General features: G+C 38.9%; 2 protein-coding genes across 2 annotated transcripts in view; both read right to left on the bottom strand.

The window, feature by feature from the left end:
* The window catches only part of ptpn4a (protein tyrosine phosphatase non-receptor type 4a), a gene marked incomplete in the record, with an annotated part of 87,287 nt that extends 83,824 nt beyond the window's left edge, over positions 1-3,463 (bottom strand). The window contains 1 exon segment of the mRNA XM_037686860.1: positions 3,087-3,463.
* A 4,269-nt stretch (positions 3,464-7,732) lies between these two features.
* Positions 7,733-9,884, bottom strand: tmem177 (transmembrane protein 177). The gene is made up of 2 exons (XM_037686335.1): positions 9,684-9,884; positions 7,733-8,545 (listed from the first exon to the last, which is right to left on the bottom strand). Exons 1-2 carry the CDS (start codon positions 9,882-9,884, stop codon positions 7,814-7,816), a joined length of 933 nt encoding a protein of 310 aa, XP_037542263.1. The 3' UTR covers positions 7,733-7,813.
* Positions 9,885-13,433: the final 3,549 nt, after the last annotated feature.

Here is a 13,433-nt window from a genome sequence, read left to right as displayed (position 1 = left end):
CCCTTCTATCCTCCTCTGTATTTCTCGTCCCCATCGTCTCCATCTTTCTTCCTTTGACACGGGTTCATTCACTTCTTAAATGCAGAGTTTGTGCTAGAGTGCACTTTTTTACTGGGACCAATTTTGTTGACCATTATGTGGGTGTTACAGCTTTACAGGACCATCTATGTGGCAACTAGTGCGGGTGTTTTAAACTTCATTTTTGTTCATTATTTTTTTTGAAAATTAGATACCCTGTTTTCCAGTCATTACTTTGGTTGCCCCCAGTGGTTTCGTTTTATTTTGGCTTTCGGTTTGGCTTCATTAGCAGTTAAATTTCTAATTTTCCATTTAAGAGCAAAATCTCCCTTCTTGTATTTGAAGGAACAATAAAACTGCCATCAGTTGTACAGAAAGAAGTCATTTACCACACCAAGGGGCATACAAAGGAGTAAGTTCTTCTTCTCTGGAGCGAGAACTAATTCTTACAACTTGATTTTAACAAATATATGGCAGAAGCTAATAGGATGGAACAAAGTCTTGGATCACAAGAAAAGTAGCAACTCTCAGCCTCAAGGCTTGTCCACAACAAAAACAACAATTATAAAAAGATGGCAGCACGGTGGTGCAGTTGGTAGAACTGCCGCCTCTTGGCAAGAAGATCACCAGACCGAATCCTAGCCAGTGGGCCATTCTGGGTGACATTTGCATGTTCTCTCTGTGCATTGCGTGAGTTTTCTCCGGATACTCGGGTTTCCTCCCAGAGACCAAAAACAAGCATGTTAGGCTGATTGGTAACTCTAAATTGTCACTAGGTGTGAGTGAGAGAGTTTGTCTCTGTGTGTCCCTGTGATGAACTGGACCTGTCCAGGGTGTCCCCCGTCTCTCGCACAGTGATAGCTGGACATGGGCACCAGTGACCCCTGCGACCCGAAAAAGAAAAAGTGGGTAAAAAAAATAATGGATGGATGAAAATTTGATATTTTGTTCAAAATTAGGCAAAAGTTCATAACCTGCAGCAACTACATGTCCAGATAACAGTTTAATTGTGATAACCTTCAGAACAATAAATGATACAACTACTGAATATGAAAGTTGGGAATCAATTAAAAATTACCTTTGAAATCACTTAGTTTTTTAAAGTCGACCACGTATTGAACTTGATTCACCAAACCGAGCAGAAAATTATACAAAACAATGCATCACATTACCTGCGGCCATGACCACTACACTGAACAACCAAAAAAATCATGAAAAATCATGTTTTCTCTTTAATCATGGCACTTGTTTGCCCTGATCCATCCATCACTCTGAATCAGGAGATACATTATCTTCTCTGTTGTTGTAAAATTGTATATTTTTGCTTTCTAGCAAACTGTATCCTAACGCCCCCACCCCACCTCAATGACCACACCAATGAAGCTTCATGATTTCTTGTCGACATCTTTACACATTGTAGATGTGAAATGCAAAAATAGTAATAATATAAAACATTATCTTGATCTCAATTGTTGAATTTTTTGGTTAGATTTCACCAAGTATTGGATCTATGATCCCAATCATTTATCATTTTACAACCACATAATAAATAAGTTTTAAAACATTACTTAAAAGAATGCATATCACTTGCCAACTTTCATTTTAGCATGGCTGAGTTGTGGTCAAATCTTAAAAATAACATTATGCACATGTGCGTTCAACATCACAAGATGTCTCAGCTACAGACATTTCAATATTTTATCTCAAAATCACTGAGTTATTGTAATTTTTGTGTTGACAAATAATAACTAGATGTGGCAATCATCTTGACTTGGGTTGTCTCCAAAAATTATTCAATGATAGACATGTAATGATTGCTTTCTGCAAGTTTCATTAAAATTGTCTAGTCATATATATATATATATATATATATATATATATATATACATACACAACAACACTTTGTACATGTCTACCTTCTACTTTAGTAGATTAAGCAAATCATTTTAGCTTGAACCAGCAGTTCATTCTGAAAGAAAAGAACCACTTTCTCACCACAAAGTGCGTCTTTCAAAAGGGTTATTTGTGAATTGCGAGGCTTCTAGCTGCATCAGCTGTGGCTTGAACCACTAGTTGCCATATTAAGCCAATAAGAAGGTAACTTTTGTGGCCAGGAGGTGCATTTCTTGAGTTCTCTGTTAAGTTTAGTTTAAAATTAAGAAATGTAATAGTAAAATAGCAGGTTAGAAACACGATTCATTCTACCTGTATTTATACAGGTTAGTCTCATTGAGCCTCGAGGGCTCATTTACCATATTGAGTGGAAGGTGTTGTGGTGAATTTAGTAAGCCCTGAATCAAATGCTACCTCGTTTTAAAAAGAAAAAAGCTCCCTGTCCCTCAAAGTGATGCTCCATTCAAGGCAAATTGCAAAATGACTTTATGTGGCAAAAAAAAAAAAAAAAAAGGGACCCCAGAGGCCAGAAAACCAGAACCATACATATGATGTGAGCAGCAAGCAGCAGCGGAACCAACTGCGACCCGAAAGATGTGGCACGGACCGTGAGGGATTACGTCATCGAGAAAAAAAAAAAAAAAAGGAGGACGCCTCATCACAGCAAGCAAACCTTCCCATCCAAAATAAAAGCACCTCTCGTTTAGCCGACCAATTGAATCATTTACTTCACGAAATGAAGACGATTATTAATGAATGGGCGAGTAAAATCCCGGGTCTGTGTAAGCAGCTTATCCATACAGGCCTTTTTTTTTTTTTTTTTTTTTTTTGTCGTGTGACATTTCCAGAATGTGACATGAACACGAGCGCTTTATTTACCCAGCAGCGTCCAAATCAAACTGAAACTACGTCTTCACTAACGGCTGTAAGCGTCCCTGCCATACATTAAACATACACCTAGACAGCAACACGTTAGGGGATTAAAACATGACATATTTAAAGCCAACAGAGGTGACGCCACGCCGAGAGCTAACAGGACTCAGTCATTGAATTCCCCAACACTTAGCTGTTAGCTGTGCGGCGAGCAACTTGGATAAAAGTGACAGTGCTAAGCTAGCTAGCTAACGTCAGCTGGCTCAGAGGAGGATTTTAGAAACTGGTGCTGTGTGAATTACCGTCATAAACTGCTCCAGGGGCGTCCAGTTTTTAAGGAATTTTAAGTGTTGCCGTGTGAGAAAACGTAGGGGCGACGTAGCCCGGACATCCAAGATCAGTTCACGCAGCGCCGATGAAAGCCGAGCATCATCTCTTTGACTATTATCCCCGTCTTCATTAGTTCTCGGAGCTCGGCGGTGCTTCACACACATCCATCCAGCAGAGAGAAGGGCCTCCCTCCGGGCTCGACCATGCGACTGGCTCCGCGACGACGGATAATCCACAGAACAGGAGCCCCCGCAGTAAGCATTGGCTAGACGCGGCGCCTAGCAAGTCATTTCAGGTCGTGAGAATGACACACGTAACCTCCACGCAGGCATCAAAACGTACAGTTTGCAGGGGGGAAAAATAGCGGTTGGACGTAAAGAGGAGGAAAATGTTGCGTTTCTGACTATTCCAATATGGGTCGGTCCGTTGTTGTCAGCGTTCCCTTGATCTGTCTCTGCAGCTGCTTGCCTGCCTTGCAGCAACACAGCAACCGAGCTGTACGCTGACGTCATGACGTAAGGCGAGCGCACAGGGGCGGGGCCTATCAGTGAGAGGCGCGCTTGTGTTTTCGAACGCGCTCAGGTTAGCCTGCAAAATCCAAGCACACCAAAAAAAAAATATATATATATGTATATATATATATTGTGCTGATTTTTTATCAGTTTTTAAAATTATTATTCGCTCATCCTTTCTTTATATTTAGATTTAAATTACTTTTGTGTTTTATTACATATTTAAGGTGGTACTTCAATAATTTTGAAATTCTTTAAGCTCATTTTAACTGACCATTACAGTATGTGTTAACATTATTTAGTGAATTAAGTAGAATTACCTGTAATGCTATAGAATGAAAACATAAAAACCATAAGTGCAGAAGCAAATTTAGCATTGTTTCATAAAATAAAGATTTAAGCAATATCAAAGCTTTTATGCCCTCTGAACAGCAAACTTTTTTTTTTCTTTCTTTTTTTTTACCATTTCTTCACAAGACTGGCAAGAATAGCAAAAGTCTGGCTAAAAGCTAATAGTAAAATAAACAATAGAAAGATTGGAAAAGTAGCAAAAGTGCTAGTTAAAAATAGAACAATTGCTAAAAGATAAAATTAGCAAAGGCCTATGCAAACAGTAGCAAAATAGTAGCTAAAAATTTATAGCATATAGGAATACAAAAACACCTTTTCTATAAACCCCATCTCAATGTGGTAAATGTTTTGTAAATTAGGATAAATATTTTTAAAATTATTAAATTACAAACCCAAAAGTCAAAGCACCTATTTCCTGAATGAATTGAACTCTGGTCTATAAAGTACACATATACAGACGTAGCTAGTAAAAAATAAACAAATTAAATAAATACATAAAACAAGAAAAATAAAACACAGGAAATAAATTTAATTTACTTTGCAGAGAAATCGCAGGTCATAATTTGGCGCTGATGCAAACACACGTCTGTTCAAAAGTGTATTTTATTTTGAAAAGGCCTACGCTCCAGACCTCAGAATGTCAGAATAAATCACAATATGACATTCAATATGCTCGTAATTTTAAAACGACATCATAAAACTGATATCATTTATTTCCCTTCAAGCCCAGGGCTGCTCATTCAAAAATAATCTGCTGCCCAGTCATTCATGAACAATGCATAAGAATGACAAGGCCTAAATGGTGAGACCAGTAATGTGGGTTGTACTGACCTCAAGTGGTTCAAAAGGAAAGCTGCTAAAACACAACAAACAATGGGCTTTTGTGCTAAAAGCTATGTCGGCTCACAATGAGGTAAGCTGATGAAGTGCAGACAAGACAATAAGCCCAGTGTTGCTCAGATGAATATTTCAAAGACCACTTTGTATTTAGGTAAATCATGAAGTGGACACAGCAGTTCATTTTTTTATATTTCTTTCAGAATAGAGTTCTTGAACAATTTTTTTTTACAAAACATGACATGCCAAAAATTGGGTGTCAGCACAGGATGGTCTAAACCTCAACGGGCTATAGGCATTTGTTTAAAAAAAAAAGTGCTAGGCCTTCGTTTGTTCTAAATGTTTAGATTTTTATCACAGAATTTTCCATCAAATGGGGAAAAAGCTGAACATGAATTTCTGCCAAATAGATCAGTTTCAAAGGGAAATGATATACTGTAACATAACGTCTATCTGAAATGTAATTATCTGCTTCTACATTTAGTCTGCAGGGAGCACGATTGGAAATGTAACTAAAGCTGCAAATGTGAATCTTGTTAATATGCAGATGAATGACCCGAGGGAAAAACAGGAACTGCATGAGGACGTCTGAGTCACAAAAAGCTGCAGATTAACAGTTTTATCACTAAGCAGTTTATCTGGGTAATGCAAATCCTGCATCCTTAGTGTGCAACAGTTTTTAAACCAAATGTTTTTGACCTGCAGAAGGTACCAGAATGTCTCTTTCTATAATTTGTGAGTGACAATATGAGGTTTTAAACATGCAGTGAGAACAAACAGAAAAATAAATGATGAAAATCAGAGAATCATCATGACTTTAGGCGTCCCAAAAACACAATTCTGCAATAATCCAATGCATTTTCCTTCTTTCGTACAGCTTTGTACTGCCTTTTACAGAGTGCTTATATAATTAAAGAGCTCACGATAAACGAGGGCGTTTCACTTTAATCGAGCTTCTGCTCTTCTGCAGGCATCTGCAAAGAAACATTAAGCTGAGCTTGTGAACGTTTCAAAATTAAGGTCAGCTCAATGTTAGAAGCACTGAAGTGCCTCCTCTTCCATCCCTGTGAAAAAAAGAATTCTGATAATGAGAAAATAAGATTTTTTTTTTTTTGTCATTATCAAGTGTGTCACAATATTTATTCAAAATTAGTGCTTCTTTTGTTTGTTTCACCGACAGTTTGCATACATGCCGGAATAAACTAAGCAGACCTCTACTGAAAAGGAACAAAAAAATGTTACGTTAGGAGCTGTATTAACATTTTAATTAAACATATTATTTAATAGCATCAAACAAATCTCAGAAATTGGTTTCTCAGATCACACCATTGCTTGGTTCACCAACTGTCTCTCAGATCGGAGGCAATGTGTTCAACATAATGATACTTCTTCCAGTTAATGGTTAACAATGGTGTACCACAAGGCTCAGTCTTAGGACCCACCCTCTTCACAATCTACATTGTATGTCAGATCATCCCTGATGCATCTTTACATTTTTATGCTGATGATGTTTATTGTCGAGCTAAAACATTTGCTAAGGTTTGACAGCGTTTGAAATCCACTTTCGACATTATCCAGTCAGATTTGTTCCGTCTCAAACTTGGCCTAAACGCCGACGACTTTCCTCCCCTCCATTGAGACATTATTTACATGAACGCTCCTACAAGCACCCTGCAGATGTTGGATGCTGCCCATCATGGCGCGCTAAGATTCATAACTGGCCGTAACTACCATACCCATCACTGCACCATGTATTCACCGGTTAACTGGTCATCATTAACTTTGCGCAGACTCTCTCACTGGTACACTTTCATCTTTAAATCCCCGAGGCTCAATGGGATTAACCTGTATAAGGTTGAATGAAATCACTTCCTGGCCTGCTGCTTCATACATCTCCTTCTCCATGTCACTGTGTGAGTGCAGCTACAGCGTGCGCTCTCAGGACATTATTACATGCAGTGTCCCGTCAGTGAGGACTGAACTAGGCAAAAGGGCCTTTTCCTACTTTGCTCCCGTTTCCGGGAATATCCTGAAAAACGTCTGAAGCTCTCGACCTTGACCTCTCTAAGTGGCTTCAATCGTCTGTTAAGTTCATGGCAAAAATCAATGCAGACATGTTCCTGTTTTTAGTTTTCTACATCGCTTTGCAATGTAGCTTTTTATTTTTATCGTCTTTCATTTATATGCTCTTTTATGATTGTCTGTTGTTTTTGTTGTCCACTGTTATCATTATTTGTTAAAAACAGGTCTCTCTTGTAAATGAGTCCTCAAGACTCAATGAGACTAACCATTATTGTTTTTGTCGGTTTCTACTTTTTGGTGTCCTGTTATGTAATCTGTTGCTGTGTGCTTGTTCTGTTTGTCCCTGTACAGCACTTTGGTGTGCTTTGTCACTGTTTAAAGTGCTTTATAAATAAATTGGTATGGTATTGTATAAATAAAGGTTGAATGAAAACAGAATTATTTTTTTATCTGAGCTTTTTAATTCTGACTATATTTAACCAGCAGAGGGCGCCGTTCAGTGTCTAACCTGCACTTCCTTCCATTTCAGATTCCCAACAAATTCACAAATGATCTCTCATTCATACAATTCCAAATTATTATTTTGTTCCCATCATGTTGAGGTGTTTATGATGCATGTTAGTTAGCAATTCATTGCCATCTTTATGTGCCCTGCTGCATCCCATCACTGTGAGAAAAACAGATCAGACCTCGAAAACTGGTATTGGATCACTATGCTGATGCCTTAAGTCCATATACCGGACATGCACCTGAAAAGTAAAACAAATAAATACAAAATCAGAACTCAACTTCCCAAATGAAGCCCTGCTTATATTTATGTCAGCTTACCAATGAGTTCATGCAGGATTCATTTTTTCGTTTAGCATCACTCCCTTTTAAATTAGAGATCTCTTTAGTTTATTTTTTATATTGTTTTGACCGATTTTCACACAAAATTTACAGTACTTTAATCTGTACAATTACACATTTCTATTTTTTCATGTTTTCTCATTTTTCAGCAGTGCGAGGATGCCTTCCGTCCTGGACGTGTATGGTGTATGTTTCAGCTGAAGGACATTAGAGGGAAACAAGTTCCCACTGGGTGCAAACATCTCCTTTCCCTTCTGCCCCATCAGTGAGCGCAGAGTCTTGTTTCTGGACAGGATTTTATCATAAAACTCAACTCCACCTTTAGCGTATTCGCGAGACACTCCAGCTGCACGTCTGTCGTAGTGGTAGTCGAGCCACTGGCTCACAGCGTCCGAGGTGAGGATGTAAGAAACTGCGCCAATTCCCAGAGCCACTACGTTCGCAACCCCACGAAACAGCAAGGGGCTGCCGTGCAGCCCAAACACCTGTTTCAGCACCACGCTGTACACCCAGACCCCAGCCAGGCAGAGCGGAGCAACAGCAGCACCCATGATAGTTCCTCCTGACTGCAAGCGAGCCACCTCTCGAGCCACTGCAAACTTCTGCGCATCGAAGGAAAACAGCAGCGTCTCCTTCAGGGTACAGCCAGCCTCAGTGCTGCAGTCCACAGTTTTTCCGTTAATGCAGATGTTACGATTGGTAATTCCACTCGGGTCATCAGGAGTGCTGTTAAAATTAGCTGGAATGCCAATTTTGGCCCCTGCAGGAAGCCAAGGGATGCCAGCACCCAATGGATGGAAACCAAAGCAGGCAAAGGCTGAGAAATTCTTGGACGATCTGACCCCGTAATCCTTCAGCACCTACAAACAGTCGACACAGGACGATGGATTTGATTAAACCGCATTTTGAATGACAAATTTCCCCCCTGGGATTAATACAGTAAGTACTGGTAAGTAAGTACCGGTAAGTAAGTAAGTAAGTACCGGTAAGTCAATAAGTAAGAAAGTACCAATAAGTAAGTAAGTAAGTACTGGTAAGTAAGTAAGTAAGTAAGTAAGTACCAGTTAAGTAAGTACCAATAAGTAAGTAAGTAAATAAGTACTGGTAAGTAAGTAAGTACCAGTAAGTCAGTAAGTAAGTAAGTACCGGTAAATCAATAAATAAGTAAGTACTAATAAGTAAGTAAATAAGTACTGGTAAGTAAGAAAGTAAGTAAGTACCGGTAAGTCAGTAAGTAAGCACCAATAAGTAAGAAAATAAATACTGGTAAGTAAGTAAGTAAGTAAGTAAGTAAGTAAGTACCGGTAAGTCAGTAAGTAAGTATGTAAGTAAATACCAGTAAGTAAGTAAGTACCAGTAAGTAAGTAACGGTAAGTAAGTAAATACCAATAAGTAAGTACCAGTAAGTAAGTAAGTAAAGTACGTGAGTGAGTGAGTGAGTGAGTGAGTGAGTGAGTGAGTGAGTGAGTGAGTGAGTGAGTGAGTGAGTGAGTGAGTGTCTATTTATCTATCTATCTAAACCAGTTTCATGCTTAATGAAGTACAATGCATTTTGTGTGTACTGCAACTTAAAAAAATGCCAGATTTGGATCTTAAGTAGACTTTTCTTATTTTCTAAGCAATTGTAAAATAAATAAATAAATAAAAACACATACATGCAAACAATTCTAGTAGCATTCCCACAGCCATAAATCCTATTGCTTAAATCTAGTACTTTTAAATAATATGTTTTGAACTCAAGGCCCGGGGGCCAAATGTGGCCCTCGTTGACATCTTATCTGGCCCCCAATATGTTATTTTAAATGTAAAATACTTTTATCACTTTAATTTTTTTCAGTAATCTGTGATTATGATGTCAAAAGTGCAACAGAGAACGTCAAATGAGACCAATCAATACTTACTTCAATACTTAGCTGCACAAAGTTTATTCTAAAAAGTGTATTTAAGTGAAACCCAAAAATAAAATAAAAAATAGGAATGCCAAACAATTGGTACTACCTGCTGAAAGAGGTTCTCCAGCTTTTCCGTCAGTTCCTCTGCTTCTCCTTTACTCCAGGCCTGGTAGAGCTGACGGTAGGTCAGGTCCGGGAAAACATGACAGAACAAGTTTGCTGCAAAGACTCCTCCACAGCTCGCAACAACCACCCGAGTCCGGTACTTCTGAAGGAGGACGGAGAATTTAAGGAAGCGAGATGCCATCGTCAGTTTTTGTTTTGTCTGATTATATTTTTCAGCTGCTTCAGTCCTTTAGATCTGCAAGGGAGAAAAAAATGATGATGAATCTGCTTTGAATCGTATAAATAAGGAGATCAAGTCTTAATAGAAAATTGTATTTGTTGGCTTATAACGAAGAACCACATTGTTTGACAACTGAGTTGGCAAAATTAATTGGAATGAGAGCAGGCAGTGCAAAAAATAAAATAAAAAAGAAATAAGCATTTCTTTTTGATAATATTTTATAATATATTTTTGAACATATTGATTTTTGCTGTAATTTAAAATGGGTCCATCAGAGATGTGAGCAATCTCTAAAATATCATAAAATCTTCCTACTCTACCTTTAAATTCGAGTTTTCTAACAGTCCTGATAAATAATACTTTTAATGGCTTTTGAAATATACCATTTTTAATTATTGTAATTCAAATAAAACAAGCACATAGACAAGACTGCACTGTCTGGAAGTTTATGTGCTTTGGTGTTATGCTGCAATTGGTTCCCCTCGTGAATTCTCAACCCCCGCTCTGTCGCTGGTGTCTCGCGACATTAATAATGTGACTTGTTTTATTGTGAAAATAGCGAGAATGAAGGAATAAAACAAAACGTTCCCGTACAAACGATGGGTACAAACAGAAAACTAAACATGACTAAACCAAGCCGGGTCATGTTAGGTCCGCGCATGTTTCCAGTTCATTTACAGCTAACTAGCCCACCTAGGACACCCAGCAAGTTTACTTATTACACGCCAAAAACAACATTGTTAAAACAGCTGTTCTAGTTTCTATTTAGGAACGAAAACAGGATGTAAAACTCACATGTTCGGTGCATCTTTTACAAGGACAGTTCTTCTTCTTTTACTTAATGGCGGATTGCAAACAACGTTCAGGTGCATACTGCCACCTACTGAGCATGAATGTATAACCTCATTCAATTCAATTCAATTCAAAAATACTTAATTAATCCCAAAGGGAAATTATTTTTTCTTGTAACTCGTTATCCTCAGAATGTTATAGATGCTGATGGCTGTAGGCAGGAAGGATCTCTTGTAAAGGTCCATCCCACAGAGGATCCTAAGAAACTGGCTGCAGACGCCGTCCGATCCGTCCACCCGCTGGCCTCTCGGTTCCCCTGGGCTGTAGGGGACTGCCCGAATGCTGGGCTGAACTCCTCCCAGAGCAATAGCCACTCCCAGCAGTCTGCCGAGCTCCTCGTCGCTGCGGACAGCCAACTGTGGGGACGATCCCGTCCTTCTGCTGTCATGAGCCGTGTTTCCTGCTAGTTCCAGGATCTCAATGGTCAGGCACTCGAGCACAGCTGGCAGGTAGATGAGAATGCGTCCACAGAACATCCTTTTCAACTCATTTGAGATTTGGGGCTGGAGTTGAGATATTATTTGAGCTTTTGAGATGTTAATCAGCTGATGTTGGTTTTAGAAAACGGCCTTGTTGCCATGGTTACGCATCATAACAAATGTCCAAAATTAAAAAAGTTTCAGTAAAAATCCTTCCAGCTGCACAGCATTCGATACCAGAGGAAACCATCATCACAAAATGTGATTTGCATCCAGAAAAAAAGAGGAATTAAAGTTTCCAAAAGCAAAATCTCAGAATGAAAGGAGCAGAGCTGCTCCAACATGCAGCCACCTTGAGTGGCGCATAACCTCCATTTTCTAAATTCTGCTTTTAATATTTATGTTATGTAAATGGACTGCACTTATATAGCGTTTTTCTATCTTATCAAGATACTCAAGGGGCTTTGCAATACAATATGTGTCCTCATTTACCCATTCATACAGCACTCTACTAGATCTGTACAAATAATTAATTCAACCTTTATTTATATCTAAAGCATTGAGCCTCGGAAACTCACTGACAATCAGTGCTTTATCACATCCATACACCAGTGGGTCAGACTTTGGCTTCCTGTAAATATATAAACAATGCTTTTCTAATGCCACTTAATTTCGCCATCTGTTCCTTAAAATCTCCATCACATCTGTGAGGTGGAGGTGAACAGCTGAATCTTGTCCTGTGGAGCTGGCTCTCCTGTGTTGAGCCATGCGTCTGTGAAGAGGCTGTTTAGTTTTCCCAATGTAGAGATCTGGACAGTCCTCGCTGCACTGGACCGCATACACTACACCACTCTGTTTGTGTATGGGTGTTTAGTCCTTAGGGTGGACCAGCCTCTGTCTGAGAGTCCTGCTGGGTTTGAAATGTACAGGGATGTTGTGTTTGTTGAAAATCCTTCTGAATTTCTCTGATACTGCAGCAACATAAGGGATGACAATGTTTTTCCATCTGTTGTTGTCCTTTTTCTGTTTATTAGTATGTTTTGTAGATTTCCTCGCTGACTTGACAAAAGCCCAGTTAGGATATCCGCATGTTTGAAGAGCATCTTGGATGTGTTTCTGTTCCTGTATTCTGTTCGGATGAAGAGCGAAACGTCTTCTGTTACAAATAAAGTCCAGTTGTTTTTGTATTGAACGCTTTTTGATTCTCATCTTCTTCTTTCTCTATAATTCTTTATAGTTACTGATTATTAGATTTTGAATAATTTTCTTCTTTGCTTGTCATTCCACTTTTTCTGCCAAATTTCCATTTCTTTTCCTTTAATTTTTTACCCTCTCCTATCCCTAACAGTATAGGAATTTTTATTTTACCCTTCCAAGCTGATTTAGCAAGTTTTGTCTGCTCTCTCATTTCCTTCCACCCTCTCGTGTGGTACCCAACAAAACTGAACATATTCCACCCCTGTGCAACCTGAATAAAATGGGCTTTATTTCTAGAAGAAGGTCTTTCCTGTTGTTTCCTTTAGACATGCTTTCTCTGACAGCCTTTGAGTCTGAACATACCACCATCCTGTCTGGTCTACCCTCCTCTATCCACTAGGCTTACTGCAACCATTTCTGCTGTGAAAACTGAAAGTTGGTTTGATGTTCTTTTGGAAATACAAATTTAAAACTCTGGTATATAGATCCCCCCCCCCCCCCCCCCCGGTGTTCTTTGAGCCATCTGTGAATATTTTCAAGTGATTAATAAATGACAGTGGTGCAGTTGGTAGAGCTGCCACCTTTCAGCAAGAAGGTTGCTGGATCGAATCCTGTCCGAGGGGCCATTCTGGGTGGAGTTTTCATGTTCTCTCCGTTCATGCATGGGTTTTCTCTAGGTACTTCAATTTTCTCCCACAGACCAAAATCATGCATGTTAGGCTGATTGGTTATGAGGTTCCAATATGTTTGTGTCTATGTATAGTGTGAATGTAGTGTGATGTGTATATGTAAGGTGATATGTTAACTGATATAACTTTACATTTCACCTTACAAATCACTTAACATATGCATCTAACATCAATTAACATGTCACTTAACATATCACTTTACATATACACAGCATGCTACATACACACATAGACACATAAACATATTTTTGGCATTAATGGAACCTCATAATTGCTAACTCTAAATTGTCCCTAGGTGTGCATGGGAGAGTGAATGGTTGTTGTCCATGTGTCCTGTGATGGACTGGAGACCT

The sequence above is a fragment of the Nematolebias whitei genome, chromosome 13 (genome assembly GCF_014905685.2).
Source record: "Nematolebias whitei isolate Nwh7 chromosome 13, NemWhi1, whole genome shotgun sequence".
Taxonomy (NCBI): domain Eukaryota; kingdom Metazoa; phylum Chordata; class Actinopteri; order Cyprinodontiformes; family Rivulidae; genus Nematolebias; species Nematolebias whitei.
This window is presented reverse-complemented; position numbering and strand designations above follow the sequence as displayed.